Below are 20,971 nucleotides of genomic sequence, written 5' to 3'. Positions count from 1 at the left end.
GAGACTTAATTGCAGTAGACTGTCCAAAATCCCATGGATATGGAAAAGGCCTTCAAAAAGTTTTTCTCCGATTCGAATCCTCACATTCATTCTCTGCTACCATTAGAATTTTCTTTTTCTTTTCTTCCATTTAAAAAATTGTAAGATATATTTAACATAAAATTCAGCGTTTTTGACCATTTTTAAGGATACAGTTTCAGGGTCATTAAGCACATTCACACTGCCATGCAACTATGGCCACCATCCTTCTCCGGAACATTTTTCATCCTGCAAAATGGAAACTCTGTACCCATTAAACACTAACTCCCCATTCTCTCCTCTCCTCTGCCTTTGGCAACCACTATCTATGAATTTGACTACTTTAGGTACCTTCATCCACGATGTACTATGTGTCAGAATTTCATTCCTTTTTGAGGCTGAATAATATATCATTATATGTTTGTTGTTGTTTTTTTTTTAGTTTAGGGTGTTTTTTTTTTTTTTTTTTTTTTTTTTAATCTCCACACCCAACATGGGGCTCAAACTCCCAACCCCCAGATCAAGAGTTGCGTGGTTTTCCTTCTAAGCCAGCCAGGCGCTCCATTTCATTGTATGTTTATGTTTATATGACATTTTGTTTATCAGTTCATCTGTTGATGCATATTTCAGTTGCTCCCACTTTTTGGCTATTGTCAATAATGTTGATATAGACATAGTAACAAACATCTCTTTGCCTCCTTGCTTTCAGTCCGTTTGAGGATATAGTCAGAGGTGGAGTTGCTGCATCATACGTTAATTCTATTTTTAATTTTGTGAGGGACTGCCATACTGTTTTCCATAATAGTGGTACCATTTTACATTCTTACTGACGGTGCACAGAGGTTAAGATTTCTCACCATTGGGGCGTCTGGGTGGCTCAGTGGGTTAAGCTACTGCCTTCGGCTCAGGTCATGATCTCAGGGTCCTGGGATCGAGTCCCGCATTGGGCTCTCTGCTCAGCAGGGAGCCTGCTTCCCTTCCTCTCTCTGCCTGCAGTTCTGCCTACTTGGGATCTCTCAAATAAATAAATAAAATCTCTAAAAAAACAAAAGCAAAAAAAAAGATTTCTCACCATTGTTTGTTGTTTTAAAGCTCTTTTATTTTTATTTTTTAAAAGATTTTATTTATTTACTTGACAGAGATCACAAGTAGGCAGAGAGGCAGACAGAGAGAGAGAGAAGGAAGCAGGCTCCCCACCAGGCAGAGAGCCCAATGCGGGGCTTGATCCCAGGACCCTGAGATCATGACCTGAGCTGGAGGCAGAGGCTTTAACCCACTGAGCCACCCAGGTGCCCCTTAAAGCTCTTTAAATTTGTTTTTTGTTTTAAAACAATTTTTTAAAGATTAACACATAATGTATTATGGGTTTCAGGGGTACAGGTCTGTGATTCATCAGTCTTACGTAACACCCAGTGCTCACCACAACACATATTCTCTACAATGTCCAGCACCCAGCCACCCCATCCCTCCTACCCCCCAATTTCTCACCATTCTTGCCAACACGTATTATTTTATTTATTTTGTTTTGTTTTGTTTTAAAGCAGCCATTCTAGTGGGTATGAAATAATATCTCATTGTGGTTTTGATTTGCATTTTACTAGTAATGAGTGATATTGAGCCTATTTTCGTGTACTTATTAGCCAATTGTACATCTTCTTTGGAGAAATGTGTATTTAAGTCCGTTTGCCCATTTCTTTTTTTATTTTGTTTTATTTTATTTTTAAAGATTTTATTTATTTATTTATTTGACAGAGAGAGAGAGAGATCACAAGTAGGCAGAAAGGCTGGCAGAGAGAGAGGGAAACAGGCTCCCCACCGAGCAGAGAGCCTGTTGCTGGGCTCGATCCCAGGACCCTGAGATCATGACCCAAGCTGAAGGCAGAGTCTTAACCCACTGAGCCACCCAGGCACCCCCATTTGCCCATTTCTTAATTGGATTTTTCCTTTTCTTTTAATTGAGGTGAGTACATTACTCAAAGAGACTACTAACCAAATCATGGAAATAAATCAATTGGCTACTTGACATTAAATTTCTTGTTAATAATCACTATGTTTACATTTATAAAACTGTATCACAATTATATGGTAAAACAAATTAAAAATTAAACATTTTATTGTATTTTATTTAAGGTGTTTTATTTAACTGAGAGAGAACAGAGTGTGAGAGAACACAAGTTGGGGGGCAGAGGGAGAGGGAGAAGCAGACTCCCCACTGAGCAGAGAGCCCAATGTGGGGCTTGATCCCAGGACCCTGGGATCATGATCTGAGCCAAAGGCAGATGCTCAACTGACTCAGCCACCCAGGAGACCCTAAAATTTAAAAGTTTTAATTTTACAAACTACTGCACATGAACTATAATTCACCCACAGAAAAATGTACATAGAAGAGTACAGTTTGGTGAATTTTCACAAATGAACACACATGTGTAACCAGGGCCAAGATCAACAGAGAGAGCCTTACTAACACCTTGGACTCCCTCACCAGTCACTATTCCTTTTCTGCCAAGGTAACCATTATCCCAAATTTTAGCAGATAAGTTTTCCTGTTTTTGTGCTGAAATGGACTTAGTAGGTACTTTGTGAGCCTTATTTTCTCTCTCTCTCTCTTCCTTCCTTCTTCCTTTCTTTTTTCTCCTTCCTTCATCCTTCCTTCCTTTCTTTGATTTATTTTGGAGAGTGCATGCATGCCTGCTATCTGCAGGGAAGAGGGGCAGAGGGAGAGAGTATCCTGAAGCAGACTCCCCACTGTGCTCAGCACCTGATCCCAGGACCCTGAGACTGAGAACTGAGCCAAAATTGTGAGCAGGCTACTCCACCAACTAAGCCACTCAGGTGCCCTGGACCTTACTTTATATGCTCAAATTTACATTTCCGCAGTTAAGCCATTTCATGTTGGTTGTTTTAGGTCAGTCTTCTCATTGTTGCATAGTATTCCATTATATGAACACTGAATTTATTAATTTATTCTGTTGTTTATGGTCTTTTGGTTATTTTCATTTGAGAGCTGTTAAAAAAAATGCAGCTGTGAACATTCTTGTTTGTTGGTGCACCGTTAAGACCTCATTTCTCCTGGCTGGATTTGTAGAGGTGAAACTGCTTGTTGGGTCACAGGGTAGCTACTTTGGTAGATAGAACCAAACTGATTTTTTTTTTTTTAAAGATTTTATTTATTTATTTGACAGAGATCACAAGTAGGCAGAGAGGCAGGCAGAGAGAGAGGAGGAAGCAAGCTCCCTGCTGAGCACAGAGCCCTATGCAGGACTCCATCCCAGGATCCTGGGATCATGGGATCATGACCTGAGCCAAAGGCAGAGGCTTTAACCCCACTGAGCCACCCAGGTGCCCCAGAACCAAACTGATTTTTAAAAGAGTTGTTCTAGCTTACATTCCAGAAGCAGAGTAGATGAATTCAGTTACTCCACATCCTTGTGGTGTGGGAAACAAAGGCAAAAGAAAAAATTAAATTTCCTTACTACTTAGAACCCACTGACAAGTCCTTGAGACAGGCAGAGTGACTTTCCACTAGGAACTCAGTTGCCTTTATGTTAATGCTTTGCTCAGGGCAAAAGGCCATCTTAGCTTAACATTGTCCTGACCTCCCCTCCCTGCCAGGATCCTGTAAGTCTACTTTAATATATAAAGATTCCTTTGGACACTTCCTTTATCTTCATCCCCCAAGATACATGTTGACAACCATCCTTCAACCATGTAGCCCACTGATAAACAACTGACGGGTCTCATGATGACTGAGGTTTTATTAGATGGTAATAAATGACATTTTCCTAAGAACTGCTAACCCCCTCAAGGTCCTAAAAATCTTGCTTCCCAAATTCCTTGGAGACTTACTATCCCTAACCCCCTCCCAACTTGAAAGTACATAATGGGTCACTCCTCATGATCCCAGTGTAGCTCTTTCTGCCCACTCCTGTGCCCAAGCTTTAATAAAACCACCTTTTTGCACATAACTCTTTCTTAGCCATAGGCTCCAAACCCCATTTCCTACTTCACTTGGGAGTATTTTTCCGACACTTGGTGTCTTCCTTTATTCCCTTTTCTATTGTATTTTGAAATAAAAAAACAACTCAAGCAAAGTTTAGATTGCTTTTGGGGGGACCTTTTAGTTGTTGGTTTGGTTCTCTGAATTGTTAACCATCTAAGACATCTACTTTGTCCAGTCGCAAGGTGTTGACTGTGAGTGCGTCCTCCGTTTTGCTCAGCACTTTTCGCTCACTCTACCCCTTGGATGTCATCGGGTGAAGAAAATGAGGTGTGCGTCCTAGGCGGAGCAGGTCCTTTGGGTACTCTAAAAGTCTGGTCACTTAGTAGGCGAAACTTAGGCGGGCCTTCGTCTGTCGGTTTTTTTTACTAGGGTCCACGATCTGGGCGCTCCCGCCCGCCGCCGGTCTCCCCACTGCCGCCGGGTCCCGGGAGGGATCGGGAACGCGAAGGAGCCGCCCTGCGGGGCACCAGCCAGAACAGGGGTGGAGCGGGGCGGGGGACCCGGTCCGCGCGGAGCATGCGCAGACCAAGCCCAGCGCATGCTCCGCAGAGCGGCGGGTCCACAGAAGAGGGGAGTCGAGTCTCCTGCGCCCCTCCACCCCTGCCGGAGTTGCTGCAAAGGCGCTTGTTCCGAGCCCCGGCTTCCAATAAAGTTCGTTAAAAAAAAAGTCATAGTCATTCTTAAGAGAGCGAAGGAGGGCGCGAGCCAGCCGGGCGGCCCCGCCGGGGTTGCTGGCGCCCTGGGAGGAGGAGGAGGAGGCGGTGGCGGCGGCGGCGGCAGCGGTTGCGCCGCGACCAGGAGGAGCCGGTCGCGCCGGGCGGCGGGTCCGCGGCCGGCGGGGGACGGTGAGTAGCGGCTTGTACTCCGGACAGCGGCGCTGCTCTCACTCGCCCTGTGCAGCGGCTGAGGGCTCCCCCGGCTCGGCTGAGGAAGGACCCGCTTCTCCCTGGGGTCCCGGGATCCCGGGATGTGCCGTACCCCGGGGACTGTAGAGGGGTGTGGGGGGCAGGGGCCTCTAGGCCCGGGCTCCCATCCCCCCGGCCCGGGCCGCGGAGCGCCCGCTCCCCAGCCGCAGAGCGCCGTGCCCAAGTTCCCGCGGGAGGAGGTGGGCGGCAGTACCTGCCCGGCCTCGGCTCTCAGCGCCCCGCGGCCCGGGCTCCCAGGGTGTGCGTCCCTGGCATTGCCCCTTGGGCGGGAAGCAGCGAGACGCAGCGGGGGCGAGGCGCTGGCCTCCAGCTTGGCCGAGCACCCAGCTTCTCGCCTTCTCCCAGCGCCCACATGGGGAGGGGGCGACCCAGGCCGGGGCCGTCGCCAGCAAGGGGCGTCAAGTGCCGGGTTCGGCTTGATCGGAGGCGGGGTCTCAGGCTCTGCCCTGGGTTTTAGAATCCGCTCCTTCCTGCGGCGGGGCCCCTCCTTTCCCGCGGCCCCACCCTTCCCTAGTTTCTTGCTCAGACTGCTAGAATATGAATGAGCCAGACTGCACTATTTCATTGACACTGGCTGCCACAGAATCACTTAACTCGGAGAACAGAGGAGCCGAGGAGCTCCCAGACGGAAGAACTTGAGGGTGTGTGCGAGCGCATTAAAGAGTCTGAAAGGGTCGTTTCTTGAGGCTTTATGTAACTCCTAACGTTGTCTAGGTGATTTCATCGAACCTAACAAGCTTTTCAGTGTTATAAACACAGTCGTACCTGGACTTAAGTACCTTTTCTAATTTATTAGACTGCATTGGTTGGAAACCTTTTTTTTTTTTTTTTTGAATTTGGGGAAAACGGCATTTAGAAAAGAGTATTTATGCAAAGCGTTGCTGTAAGCTTTTTAATTATGATACTCAGCATTATCTTATTTTCTAAGAACTTAGCTGTTTGGATAGAGTGCTTTATGTTTATAGAGCAGTAGTAGCTGGATAATCACCAGACTGGCTGTGTTAAAATCTGATTGCTCTTCTCTTCTTTTAAATTTTATTTTTAAAATTTTATTTTTAAAATTATACGGTAAACTTGTCTTTTTAAGGGGTGTGCAGTTCTATGAATTTTAGATTAATGCTGTCACCACGACAATCAGGGCATAGAATAGTTCTACCCCCCCCCCCCCCCCCCCCCCCCCATGCTTATCCTTTCATATCCTTCCCTTACTCCTAACCTTTGGCAATTACTAAACTTTTCCAGATGCCATGTAAGTGGAATCATACAGTATGTAACCTTTTGATGCTGACTTCTCTCAACTCAGGATTTAGGAGTGCCTTTAGGATTCCTTTAGGATTCCTCCAAGCTGTTGCGTGTATCAAGCATTTCTTCTTTTTTTATTGCTAAGTAGTGTTCCGTTAGACGGACGTTCCGCAGTTTGTTCATACATCCACCTACTGAAGGAGATTTGAAGTGTTTTCAGGCTTGGTGATTATGAATAGAGCTGTTATAAACATTCGTGTACAGGTTTTTGTGTGAACACAAGTTTTCCTTTCTGGAGGGTATTGCTAGGAGTGGGATTGCAGGATCATAAAAAGGATGTTTAACTTTATAAGGAACTGTCATGCTGTCATGTGTTTCCAGAGTGGCTGTTAGCATTTTGCATTCTTACAGGCATCTTTGGAGAGTACCCATTGTTCCACATTCTTGTATGCACTTAGTATTGTCAGTAATTTTAAATTTAACCATCTCATAGGCATGTAGTGGTATCCCATAGTTTTAGTGTACCTTTAACTAATGACCAATGATTTTGAATATCTTTTCATGTGCTTATTTTGGCATATATAATCTTTGATGAGTCTCTGGGCAAGAGTATTTATTGCCCATTTCTGAAATGGTTGTTAGTTTTCTTATGGGTTTCTTTTTTTCTTATGTTGAGTTTAGAGGGTTCTTCATATGTTCCAGATACAAGTGGTTTGGTAGATATGTGCTTTGCAAATACTTTCTCACAATCCGTAGCTTGTCTTCTCATTCTTTTAACAGTATCATTCATAGAGCAAATGTTTTTAATTTTTGTGAAGACTAGTTTAACAGTTTTTCCTCTTGTAAAATATTTCTTCTAAAAATTATTGTTTTATTTTTTATTATTTTATTTTTTAAAGGTTTTATTTATTTATTTGAGAGACAGAGACAGTACTTGAGCACAGCGTGAAGGGAAAGCAAGGGGGGAGGGAGAAGCAGACTTCGCGCTAAGCAGGGAGTCCCACCCCACTCTGGGTTCCAGGGCTCAGAGATCATGACCTGAGCCAAAGGCAGGTATTTGACTGAGGCACCCAGGTGCCTCTGAGATTTTATTTTATTTATTTTTATTTTTTTAAAGATTTTTATTTATTTATTTGATAGAGAGAGATCACAAGTAGGCAGAGAGGCAGGGGGAAGCAGGCTCCCCGCTGAGCGGAGAGCCCGATGTGGGGCTCCATCCCAGGACCCTGAGATCATGACTTGAGCCGAAGGTAGAGGCTTAAACCACCGAGCCACCCAGGCGCCCCATCTGAGATTTTATTTTGAAGTAATCTCTACACCCAACATGAGGCTTGAACTCACTAGATCAGGTGGCAGATTATATCGACTGAGCCATCCAGGTGTCCCTACAGTTTTACTTTTATTATTTATTTATTTTTATAGTTTTACTTTTAGATCTATGATCCATTAAAAAAAAATTATTTGTATAAGGTATGAGGCTTAGGTAAATGCTTTTTTACATATGAATGTCCTATTTTCCACCACCATTTGTTGAAAACAGTCTTTTCTTCATTGAATTGTTTTTGTACCTTTTGTCAAAAATCATTTGGCTGAATTTGTGTGGGTCTATTTTGGGGCCCTCTGTTCTGTTCCGCTGATTTATATATCTTTCTCTTTACCAGTATCACACTTTCTTGACTTGTATAGTTTTATGGTGTCTTAAAAGTGGCCAGTATGATTTCCTCCGATTTTGTTCTTTATTTTTTTTTTTTTAAGATTTTATTTATTTATTTGACAGAGATCACAAGTAGGCAGAGAGGAAGGCAGGCCAAGAGAGAGGAAGAAGCAGGCTCCCCATGGAGCAAAGAGCCTGATGTGGGACTCGATCCCAGGACTCTGGGATCATGACCTGAGCTGAAGACAGAGGCTTTAACCACTGAGCTACCCAGGCACTCAGATTTTGTTCTTTTTAAAGATTGTGTTAGCTATTCTAGTTTATTTGCCTTTCCAAATAACATTCAGAAATGTAAAGAGAAAGATTATGTTTAGAATCAACTGCAGAAAATCCTGCTGGTGCTTTGGAATTGGATTAAACCATGGATCAATTTGGGGAGAAGTGCTGTTTTTACTTTGTTGAGTGTTCTGATCTGTGAACATGCACATCTTTTCATTTATGTAGGACTTTGTTTCATTAGTGTTTTATAGTTTTCAATATATAGGCCCTTCCTGTACATGTTTTATTAAATTTACACCAAAGTATTTAATTTTGGGGGAACTTTTATAAATGTCACTTAAAAATTTTGTTTTCAGGGATGCCTGGCTGGCTCAGTTGGAACAGCATGCGACTCTTGATCTTGGGGTTGTGATTTCCAGTCCCATGTTGGGTGTAGAGACTACTTAAATAAAACAAATTTAAGAAATAACAATGTAAATTGAAAAATTGTACATTGTTAGGGTATAGAAATACAATTCAGTGTTGTGTGTTGCTCTTGTATCCTGTGTCCTTGCCAAACTTATTTATTAGTTTTCGGATTTTTTTTTTAATTCCTTGGAATTTTCTGTAAAGACATTCGTGTGATTTGTGAATGTGGACAGCTTTATTTAATCTTACTCTTCTAAGAGTTTTACTTATTTTTTGTCACCTAGTTTCTGTCTAGGACTTTTGTGTATGATGAATAGGAGTAGTGAGAGTGAGCATACTTACCTTGTTCTCAGTCTAAGGGTTAAAGCAGTCAAGCTTTCAGGGGTGCCTGGCTGGCTCAGTCAGTAGAGCCTGCAACTGTTGCTCTCAGGGTCCTGAGTTTGAGCCCCCTGTTCTGCATAGAGTTTACCTGAGGGGGTAAAAAAAGGCAGTCAGGCTTTCAGAGTTGAGTATAATGTTAGCTGTGGAGTTGCTCAGTCCAGTAAGCAGCTCCCCCTTGATTTTGGCTCAGGTCATGATCTCAGGGTCATGAGATGAAGCCCTGCATAGAGGTTTAAGATTCCCTTTCTCCCTCTCCCTATGCCCCTCCCCCTCTTAAAAAAATTGACAACTTAGCTGAAATGGACCAATTCCTTAAGAAGCATTAACTACCACAACTCACTCAATATGAAATCAATGATTTGAATAGTCCTATAACTATAAAGGAAATTGAACCTGGAACTTAAAAACTCAGAGAACTCTCCAGGCTCAGGTGACTTCACTGGATAATTTTACCAAACTTTTCAAGAAAGGATACCAATGATATACATTTTCTTCCAGAATATAGAATAGAAAGGAATACTTTCCAACTTATTTTATAAAGTCAATATTATTTTGATACCAACATCACACAAAAATAGTACCAAAAAACAAAAACAACTGGACAAAGACACACAAAAGTCCTCAGCAAAATATTAGTAAATCAAATCTAGGAATATATAAAAGGAATAGCTAGGACCAAAAAACAAAACAAAAAACAAACAAACAAAAAAACCCCCACAAAAACGAATAATTAAGACCAAGTAGGCTTTATTCTGGGAATGCAAGGCTGGTTCAATACTCAAAAAAAAAAAAAAAATCAATCGATGTAATCTACCAAATTAACAAAGTAAAAAAGAAAAACCTCACCTCCCTATCAACAGAAACAGAGGAAATATATAACAAAATTCAACATCTGTTTGTCAGAAAAATAGTAAGCAAACTAGAAACAGAAAAAGCCTTCTATTTCTAGTTTGCTCCTACCACATTCTTCTTTTCATTCTGTTACTCTATTTTTTTTTTTACATCATTTAATTATGTTTGAGGTGAAGCCCTAGAACCTATACTTTAACAGATCTTCCTAGATGATTCTTATGATTATGCAAGTTTGTGAAGCGCTAGGGACAATTACTGAAACTCCATGGGGAGTGGGGAGGAATGTTCTTCCTGTTTCAGACTTGTTTTGTGTAGTGGTTGTGTAGATGGATTTTCAATTAACGGAGTTGGAATATAATACTATAACATATAATAGTAGTCAGGAACATAACTAGTAATTTTCCTAAGACATGTGAAGAAATTGACTTTCTGTTCTTTCTGTTCTTTTAAATCTTAAGTGCAAACAGTACACATTATATTACTTTCATTATATTAGTAACTCTAACTAGTCTGAAACTAAGAAAGAATATGTGATGTAAGATTATTTGTAAAGGAGTCATTGTAACCTGAGCAGTAAAGTACTGTAAGAGTCCAGTGCTGTCACATACTTGTATATTATTACACACAATTTTTCTTCGGGGTTCTTTTCTAGGGATATTAATTATTACCTCTGAGGTCAAACAAGCAGTTTCCTTAGATTTTGTATTTATTGCCCATGTGGTGTAACTATGGAGGATTTACTATGTTGTATAAAACTAAACTGCTTTTTTTTTTAACTACCATTTTTTGAATACTTAATTTTCACTGTGCTAAGTGCTTTATATGTACCATTGATCAACAATCTTCTGAGGTAAGTATCCTCAGTAAACTGAAGCTTAAAGAGGTTAGCCAGTAACTTTACTTAGCCCAGAACTAGTAAGTGGCAACTTTACATAAAACCTCAACTCTAACACTGCAGTCTTAGTCTTAGTCTTAGTATCACTGAAAGATAGAACTATGCAGTCTAGGCATTTATTAATACCTGGGTGTCATGTATTGTGTGCTATTATTCAGGATTCAGAAATGAATGATGTTATTGTTCCTCCTTTCAACAAACCTACATGATCTAAACAGGGTGGTAGGGGGACCTCCATCATGGAAAAATTCTTGCAATGCACTATAGTTATTTCTTCATAAAGCAATTATAGCTTATTTTGTACAATTTTTGGGTTGTCTGGGTGGCTTGGTTGGTTAAGCATCTGACTCTTGGTTTCAGCTTAGGTCATGATTTCGGGGTTCTGGGATCTAGCCCCACGTCAGGCTCTGCACTCAGCAAATCTGCTTGAGATTCTGTCCCTCTCCCTTTGCCCCTTCCCCTGCTCACACATTCTCTGTGTCTCAGATACATAAATCAACCTTTAAAATTATTTTATTTAATTTTTATGTTATGAAAAATAATTTCATTTTAAACCACAGATTGAGAAGATCTGATCACCTGGAATTAAAGTTGGCTCAGAAACCTTTTCAACTGCAAAAATGTTGGAGGAAGATATGGAAGTGGCCATCAAGATGGTGGTTGTAGGGAATGGAGCAGTTGGAAAATCAAGTATGATTCAGCGATATTGCAAAGGCATTTTTACAAAAGACTACAAGAAAACCATTGGAGTTGATTTTTTGGAGCGACAAATCCAGTATGTACTTGGCCATTTTATCCCCTCAGTGTTGATTTGTGAACTCAGTATAGCCCAAAGTTAGGATCCAGTCTGGTGGCAATGGCTAATGAGATAGTTGGTGGTGGTTTTCAAATACTCAGTCCTGTGTGTGTTGTTTTGTTTTTTCTTTTTCCTTTCTCTTTAATGTTTCAAGTTTGTATTTAAGTTCTAGTTAGTTAACACAATATATCTTTATCCTCCTTCTCACTGTTCATCTATTTTCCCCCCTTTTTTCATATGCCCCTCCCTACCCTTCCTGTCTTGTATCTGTTTTATATTTATGGGTGGCACCTAGCTTACTTCTTAAACACAAACTGATACTTGACTCTAATGAGATTTCTGTCCACTATAAGCTCAACTGGACATTTTGCAGGTTCAGTTCCAGACCACCACAATAAAGCGAGTCAAATGAATTTTTTGTTTTCTCAGTGCATGTAAAAGTTATGTTTACATTGTACTGTAGTCTGTTAGGTGTGTTAGTTATGTCTAAAAAAATAATGTATATACCTTCATTTAAAAATACTTTCTTGGGGTGCCTGGGTGGCTCAGTGGGTTAAGCTGCTGCTTTCGGCTCAGGTCATGATCTCAGGGTCCTGGGATTGAGTCCCACGTCTGGCTCTCTGCTTAGCAGGGAGCCTGCTTCCCCCTCTCTCTGCCTGCCTCTCTGCCTACTTGTGATCTTTCTCTCTGTCAAATAAATAAATAAAATCTTTAAAAAAAATAAATAAAATAAAAATACTTTCTTGCTTAAAAGTGCTAACCATCCTCTGATCTTTCACGAAGCCTTAATCTTTTTCCTGGTAAAGGATCTTGCCTTGATGTTGATAGCTGCTGACTGATCAGGGTGGTGGCTGCTAAAGGTGAGGGTGGCTGTGGTGATTTTTTAATATAAGACAGCAGGGCACCTGGGTGGCTCAGTGGGTTAAAGCCTCTGCCTTTGGCTCAGGTCATGATCTCAGGGTTCTGGGATCGAGCCCCACATCCGGCTCTCTGCTCAGCAGGGAGCCTGCATTCCCCTCTCCCTGCCTACTTGTGATCTCTGTCAAATAAATAAAATCTTTAAAAAAAAAAATATATATATATATATATATGAAATATAAGACAACAGTGAAGTTTGTCTCATCGATTCACTCTGCCTTTCAGGCATGATTTCTCTGTAGCACATGATGCTGTTTGAGGGCATTTTACCCATGGTAGAATTTCATTCAAAATTGAAGTCTTCTTAAACCCTACTGAACCACTATATTGTATACCTGAAACTAATGTAACACTGTATGCTAGCCTTACTGGAATTAAAATTTTTTTTTAAGTTTTTTTTTTTTAAAGATTTTATTTATTTATTTGACAGGCAGAGAGGCAGGCAGAGAGAGAGAGGAGGAAGCAGGCTCCCTGCTGAGCAGAGAGCCTGATGTGGGGCTTGATCCCAGGACCCTGAGATCATGACCTGAGCTGAAGGCAGAGGCTTTAATGCACTGAGCCACCCAGGCACCCCTGGAATTAAAATTTAAAACTCAAAAAAAATCCCTCAAATGCTCTGCTACTTAATCAATTCAGTTTATTTAATATTCTAAATCCTTTGTTGTCATTTCAACAGTCTGCATAGCATCTTCACCAGGAGCAGATTCCATGCCATGTTCTTTCATAGTAAGGAACTCCTCATCTGTTCGGGTTTTATCACAAGATCAAAGTAGTCAGTCACATCTTCAGTCTCCACTTCTAATTCCAGTTCTCTTGCTGTTTCCACCCTTCTGCAGTTACTTCCTCCATAGAAGTCCTGAGCCCCACAAACTCATCCATGAGAGTTGGAATCTACTACTTTTTTTTTTTTTTAAGATTTTATTTATTTATTTGACAGACAGAGATCACAAGTAGGCAGAGAGAGAGAGAGAGAGAAAGAGGGGAGAAAGCAGGTTCACTGCAGAGCAGAGAGCCTGATGAGGGGCTTGATCCCAGGACCCTGGGATCATGACCTGAGCCAAAGACAGAGGCTTTAACCTACTGAGCCACCCAGGTGCCTCTGGAATCTGCTTCCAAAGTCTTGTTGATATTTGACCTCTTCCAGTGAATCACAAATTTTTTTTTTTTTTTTAAGAATTATTATTTATGTATTTGACAGAGAGAGAGAGAACACGAACAGGCAGAGTAGCAGGTGGAGGGAGAGGAAGAAGCAGGCTCCCTGCTGGACAAGGAGCCCTACATGGGGCTCAATCCTAGGACCCTGGGATCATGATCTGAGCCCAAGGTAGTCGCTTTATCAGCTGAACCACCCAGGCGCCCTGAATCACAAATATTCTTAATGCCATCTAGAATGTTGAATCTTTCCTATAAAACTTTCAATTTTCTTTGCCCAGACACATCAGAGGAATCACTGTCTGTGGCAGCGATAATCTTTACACAATGTATTTCTTAAATAGTAAGGCTTGAAAGTCAAAATTACTTCTTGATCCATGGGACACAGGATGGATGCTGTATTAACAGACATGAAAACAACCTTCTTTTATTGTATATCTCCATCAGAGCTCTTAGGTGACCAGTCCATTGTCAATGGTCAGATTTTGTGGAGTAATGTTTGTTCTCAGCAGTAGGTCTCAATAGTGGGCTTAAAATATTCAGTAAACCGGGTGCCTGGATGGCTCAGTTAGGTAAGCTATCTGCTTTTGGCTCAGGTCATGATCCTGGAGTCCCAGGATCGAGTCTCACATCCGGCTCCGTGCTTGGCAGGGAGTTTGCTTCTCTCACTGACCTCTCTCCTCTCATGCTCTTTCTCTCTCTCAAATAAATGAAATAAAATCTTTAAAAAAAAATTTAGGAATGGGGTGCCTGGGTGGCTCAGTGTGTTAAAGCCTCTGCCTTCGGCTCAGGTCGTGATCCCAGTGTCCTGGGATTGAGCCCCGCATCGGGCTCTCTGCTCAGCGGGGAGCGTGCTTCCTCCTCTCTCTCTGCCTGCCTCTCTGCCTACTTGTGATCTCTGTCAAATAAATAAATAAAATCTTTAAAAAAAAAATTAGTAAACCATCAGGTAAACAGATGTGAGTAGTAAATTTAGCATAATTCTTAAAGGCCCTAAAATTTTCAGAATGGTAGATAAGCATTGGCTTCAACTTAAAGTTACCAGTGGCATTAGGCCCTAACAAGGGAATCAACCTGTCTGTCCTTCGAAGCTTTGAAACCAGACACTGACTTCTCTCTAGCTATGAACATCGCCATCTCCTTCCAACAGAAGGCTGTTTCATCCACATTGAAATGCTGTGGCTTAGTGCAGCACCCCCAGGAATTCTCTCAGCCAGAGCTTCTGGGTAACCTGCTGCAGCTTCTCTGTTGGCACCTGCTCCTTCACCTTATACTTTTAAGCTACAGGGGCCTCATCTTTCCTTCAACTTCATGAACCCTTGTCTGCCAGCTTCAGAATTTTCTTCTGCAGCTTCCTCACCTCTCAGCCTTCAGAGAACTGAGGAGAGTTAGGACCTTTCTCTGTATGAAGCTTTGGTTTAAGGGAATATGTGGCTGGTTTTGTCTTCTCTCCAGATCACCAAAACTTCCTGTGAGTCTGTATTGCTCTCATATCATCTGTGTGTTCACTGTGGTAGCACATTTGTTTGTTTATTAAAGTAATCTCTGCACCCAACTTAGGGCTCGAACTCACAACCCTGTGATCAAGAGTCCTGTGCTTTACTGACTGAGCCAGCCAGGTGCCCCTGGAGTAGCACTTTCAACTTCCTTCAAGATCTTTTCCTTTGCATTCACAACTTGGCCAGCTGGCACAAGAGGCCTAGGTTTTAGCTTATCTCAGCTTTCAACATGCTTTCCTCACTGTATTTAATCATTTCTAGCTTTTGATTTAAAGTGAGAGATGTGTGGCTCTTCCTTTCCCTTCAACATTTAGAGGCCACTGTAGGGCTATTAGTTGCCTTAATTTCAATATTTCTATGTCTGAGGGAATAGGGAGACCCAAGAAAGGGGAGGGAGATGGAGGAAGGGCTGATGGGTGTAACAGTGAGCGCACACATGACATTGGTCCACTTAGTTGTCCATCGTCTGTGGAAGCAGTCTGTGGAACCCCAGGACAATTACAATAGTAACATGAAAGATCACTCATAGAGATCACCGTAACAAATATAATAATGAAAAAGTTTGAAATATTGCAAGAATTACCAAAAGGTGGCACAGAGACACAAAGTAAGCAAATGCTGTTGGAAAAATGGTGCTGATAGAATTGCTGAAGGCAGAGCTGTCATAAACCCACAATTTGTAAAACACACCGTCTCTATGAAGCACAGTAAAGCGAAGTGCAGTGTAGTAAGGCCTGCCTGCTTTATCTCGAAGGACAGTTACCTGTCTCTCGGAACAGTTTTCAACTATTGCAGCATCCTAAGACTCTTTTTAAAATTAATAATTAATTAATTAATTAATTAATTAATTTTTTAAAAAGATTTTATTTATTTTTTTGGCAGAGAAAGATACAGGGAGAGAGGGAACACAAGCAGGGGGAGGGGGAGAGGGAGAAGCAGGCTTCCCACTGAGCAGGGAGCCCTATGCGGGGCTCCATCCCAGGACCCTGGGATCATGACCTGAGCTGAAGGCAGACGCTTAACAACTGAGCCACCCAGACTTCAGCAGGAAGTAAGCTTCTCCCTCTCCCTCTCCTTGTCACTCCTCCTGCTTGTGCTCACTCTCTCTCCGGCAAGTAAATAAAATCTTAAAAAAAAAAAGTAACAATTTTTGTTTTTTAGTTCTGAGAAAGATTTATTTATTTATTTGACAGACAGAAATCACAAGGAGGCAGAGAGGCAGGCAGAGAGAGAGGAGGAAGCAGGCTCCCTGCTAAGCAGAGAGCCCGATGCGGGGCTCAATCCCAGAACCCTGGGATCATGACCTGAGCCAAAGGCAGAGGCTTTAACCCACTGAGGCACCCAGGCGTCCCCAGAACTTTTTTTTTGAACTTTTTTTTTTTTAAGATTTTATTTATTTATTTGACAGATAGAGATTACAAGTAGGCAGAGAGGCAGGCAGAGAGAGAGGAGGAAGCGGGCTCCCTGCTAAGCAGAGAGCCCGATGCGGGGCTCGATCCCCAGACCCTGGGATCATGACCTGAGCCAAAAACAGAGGCTTTAACGCACTGAGCCACCCAGGCGCCCCTCTGAGAACTTTTTTTAAAAAGGATTTTACTTATTTGATACACAGAGAGAGAGATCACAAGTAGGTGGAGAGGCTGGCAGGGTTGGGGGGAAGCAGGATCCCCGCTGAGCAGAGAGCCCGCTGCGGGGTTCAATCTCAGGACCTTGAGATCATGACCTAAGCTGAAGGCAGAGGCTTAACCCACTGAGCCACCCAGGTGTCCCTAGTCCTGAGAACTTTTAAAGATATTTCATTTCGGGGTGCCTGGGTGACTCAGTGGGTTAGGGCCTCTGCCTTCAGCTCTGGTCATGATCTCAGGGTCCTGGGATCGAGCCCCGCATCGGGCTCTCTGCTCGGCGGGGAGCCTGCCTCCCCCCCTCTCTCTGCCTGCCTCTCTGCCTACTTTTGATTTCTGTCTGTCAAATAAATAAATTTAAAAAAAAAAGATACTTCATTTCATTTCATTATAGTTGACATACAATGTTAACATTAGTTTCAGGTATACAGTGGAATGATTCAACTTATCTCTATAGGTTATGCTCTGTTCACTACAAGTGTAGCTGTGTCTGTTCCCATATAATGCTCTTACAGTGTCATTGGCTATATTCCCTGCACCTTTTATTCTTGTGATTTATTCATTACATAACTGGAAGCCCGTGTCTCCCAGTCCCCTTCACTCATTTTGCCTATTCTTTCACACCCCAAACATATTTGAAATTGTAGGGACAAACTGACAGGTATTAAAGAAATAAGTAACATTAAACAAATCTGACTAGCCTAGACATTAGCATTAAAGATAGTTGTGTTCATTGTTTTAAAGATTGTTAAATTTCTAATTTGTATTCTATTACCATCTTTTTTTTTTCTTTTAAGATTTTATTTATTTGACAGAGATTACAAGTAGGCAGAGAGGCAGGCAGAGAAAGAGGAGGGGGGAAGCAGGCTCCCTGCGGAGCGGAGACCCCCGATGCGGGGCTCGATCCCAGGACCCTGGGATCATGACCTGAGCCGATGGCAGAGGCTTTAACCCACTGAGCCACCCAGGCGCCCCCGCTATTGCCGTCTTTTAAAAATACTTCTGTTTACTTCCTTTCTCAGATATTTTAAGGGGATTCATTTTAAGCCTTCATGGTGTGTTCATTTTTGTATTTGTTATCTGAACCAAATTAATATTTTAAATATACAGTTGATCATTATTTGTAGATTCCATGTTTATACTTTAAGTATACTATTGGTTCTCATTATTTATAGGTTCCATATTTGCAACTGATCTACTTGCTAATAGCTGTTTGTAATCCTAGAGTCAGTACTCCTAGTGCTTTGGTAGTCGTTTGTGGATATGCACAGAGCAGCAAATATTTGCTACGCTACATGCACATTCTCAACTTAGGTCAAACAAGGCAACCCTCTTCCTTCTTTTTTCATCCCTCGCACTATAAACAAGTGTTTTCTCATCTCTATTTTTGTGCCACATTTTTTAACTTCTTGTTGATGATGTTGCTGTTTAAAATGTCCCCCAAGCATAGTGCTGTCTAGTTTTCCTAAGTACAAGAAGGCTATGATGTGCCTTATAGAGTAAATATGTATGCTAGGTACACTTCATTTACGCATGAATTACAGTGCTTTTGGCCTTGAGTTCAATGTTAATGAATTAACAGTATTTATTAAATAAGTTATCTTTAAACAGAACCACAAAAAACCAAGGTTGTGTATTGATTTGTTAGGTGAAAATGTAACTAGTTGTCACAGGAACCTAACTTTGTATTACCCCTAGGAATAGTGTTTCAGTATTTGATAATTTAGTGTTTGCAGTGATTTTATAGAACATAACCACTATGAACCAGACAATGCACTTATAACAAAAGAAGAGTAAATTTTTAAGTTGTAGGGCAACCAAGCTTCTTTTCTCCCTCCTTCTCTCCCTCCCTTCCTTCCTTTTTAAATTCCTTTTTCGCTTCCTTTTTTTGTTTCTTTTCCTTCCTTATTCTTATCTGGGACCCATTAGAATGTTATAGCAAGAGGACAGCAAGTACTAACCTAAGAGAATCCCCTTCCCAGTGCTGCTGGTCCTCAGGCCACCACTGTCTTTGACTATTGTTAAAGGAGAAAACAGGACAGGTAGACTTAAATCATGTATGAAGTTATAGCTTCGGAGGAATGTTTTTCCCCCTTTAGTTTCACTACTGGTGGTGGTATCAGCATTTAAAAGCACTCAGACTTTTTAAGGTGAAAACCAGCAGTGCAGTTTTAAAACCTTCAGATTTGAAAAATAGAAATATGCACAAAGCTATGTTACTAAAGATGTTTTCTTTACATATGAAGATAAATTCATCTCTTGTTTCAGAGTCAATGATGAAGATGTCAGATTAATGTTGTGGGATACAGCAGGTCAAGAGGAATTTGATGCAATAACAAAAGCCTACTATCGAGGTAAATTGTGGGGTTCGTTTATTTGGGTGTGTTCTTTTGGCCAAACAAAGAACTTCACTTTTTTTTTTTTTTTTCCACATAGAAGAGTTTCTTACTAAGAAGACTTGAATTAATTTCAAAGTATTTTTAAAAACCTCTTAGGTCCTCATTATTCCCCTAATGATCTTGTTGAGTGGTGAATAATACTTTCTACCATGGATAGTTCTTATCTGCCTTGGAATTATATGACTCATGTAGGCATTCCCAGTTCTAATCAGTTAGAAAACTGTTCAGTGCCTACCTCTGACCACATGGAGATGACTCTATGGTCAAAGAGTGGAAACCGGTATGAAAAAGTGAAGTCCCTGCAAATAAGATGACACTTTGTTAAGATGCATGAAATTGCATGGATAAAGCCATCTTGGTACTATGAGAGTTCAGGGATGTGTGAGATCATGCGAAAGGAAGGAACTCCATCTGTAGCACTGACGAGTCTAAAATGCGGGGTTAAATTCCTTAAGGAAAGCTGAAATTTCTAAATGGAACCTGAAGTTTCCATTAACATTTTCCTCTGAAATTTTGTCCTTTTGTTTTGGAATTTATGACAGCATTTTCAGTGTTTCTCTGCCTTATTGCTAATGGTGATTGTCATGAGAACAAAGTAACCAAAGGCTCCATATAGTCCCAAGTGGCCTTAGAAACTATTGACGCTTGCATATATAGATTGTTTTTTACCACTTTTGAAAATGTGGGGAACTTGTAATAATGGCCACAGAGGTCTAATGAAAATATAATTACACTAACGTATAAACAACCAAAGACGTTGCCTTTCTTGGTACCAGGGAAACCTGACTTCCACTGACTCCTCTAAGAAGACGTTCTGTTTCTTGAGAAGAGAGGTGCACCTCTCAGGTCTCACTCTAACAATGTCTCACTACTTCTCATTCTGTTTACTGTGTCTCTGAAGGCTTCCTGGGGCAGTAGTTTTGACTGTTGCTCTCCTGTGGATGTTAGTTTGGATGTGGAGCACCTGTAACATGGTGTGAGGCAGGAATTATGTTCTTATGGCTCAAAGCTCTTAGATTAGATGGCATTTTTATCAAATCTTTAATTTCATGAGCATTGACACTATTGATTAACAGGCCTGGAAATTAAAGTTAATTCTTAAATTTTATTTAAAAAATTTTTTTGAGATTTTTTATTTATTTGAGTGCAGAAGAGTGCACAAGTTGGGAGGAGCAGGCTTCCCTTTGAGCAGGGATACCGATGTGGGCTCCATCCTAGGACCCTGCAATCATTACTCCAGCCAAAGGCAGATACTTAATCGGCTGAGCCACTCAGGTGCCCTAAAGTTAATTCTTGAGTAAAAATTATTTGTATTTTTGGGGCGCCTGGGTGGCTGAGTGGGTTAAAGCCTCTACCTTCAGCTTGGGTCATGATTCCAGGGTCCTGGGATGGAACCCCGAATCAGGCTCTGTGCTCAGCAGGGAGCCTGCTTCCAACCCCCCACTGCCTGCCTCTCTGCCTACTTGTGATCTCTGTCAAATAAATAAATAAAATCTTTTAAAAAAAATTATTTGTATTTTCTTAGTGGGGTTATTACCACCACACCCCCTCACCCCATTCACATGGAAAAAAAACAAACAAAACCCCTAGTGGAAATATAAAAAAAAGTAGTAGGAGTACATGAGATTTTCAACGTTTTCACCTAGCTTTTTTCTCTAAATTCTCATTATGAAATATATGTTCTTTTGTGAGGAAAAGAAACAGGTTGGGTTCTTCCTTTTTTTTTTTTTTTTTTTTTAAGATTTTATTTATTCATTTGAGAAAAAGAGGGAAAGAACAGGGGGAAGGGCTGAGGGAGAGGGACAAGCAGATTCCTACTGAGCAAGGAGCCCAGTGGGCCTCCATCCCAGACCCTGAGATCGCAGTCTGAGCCAAAGGCAGATGCTTAACTGACTGAATGAGCGGATGCCCTTGGGTTCTTGGTTTTTAA

The 20,971-nt window shown here is 41.5% G+C and overlaps 1 protein-coding gene across 4 annotated transcripts in view; it reads left to right on the top strand.

The window, feature by feature from the left end:
- Positions 1–4,730: 4,730 nt before the first annotated feature.
- The window catches only part of RAB23 (RAB23, member RAS oncogene family), a 38,537-nt gene continuing 22,296 nt past the window's right edge, over positions 4,731–20,971 (top strand). For all 4 annotated transcript variants that reach the window (XR_006608998.1, XM_013045887.2, XM_045088030.1 and 1 more), the window contains exons 1-3: positions 4,731–4,863; positions 11,216–11,430; positions 18,911–18,996. Coding sequence is in view for 3 of the 4 variants with exons in the window: in XM_013045887.2 (XP_012901341.2) it covers positions 11,276–11,430; positions 18,911–18,996 (241 nt within the window). In the remaining variant the exon portion in view is untranslated. The remainder of the gene's footprint in view (positions 4,864–11,215; positions 11,431–18,910; positions 18,997–20,971) is intronic.

Source organism: Mustela putorius, unplaced genomic scaffold (assembly GCF_011764305.1).
Source record: "Mustela putorius furo isolate JIRA1106 unplaced genomic scaffold, ASM1176430v1.1 tig00002160_pilon_pilon_pilon, whole genome shotgun sequence".
NCBI classification, from domain to species: domain Eukaryota; kingdom Metazoa; phylum Chordata; class Mammalia; order Carnivora; family Mustelidae; genus Mustela; species Mustela putorius.
This window is presented reverse-complemented; position numbering and strand designations above follow the sequence as displayed.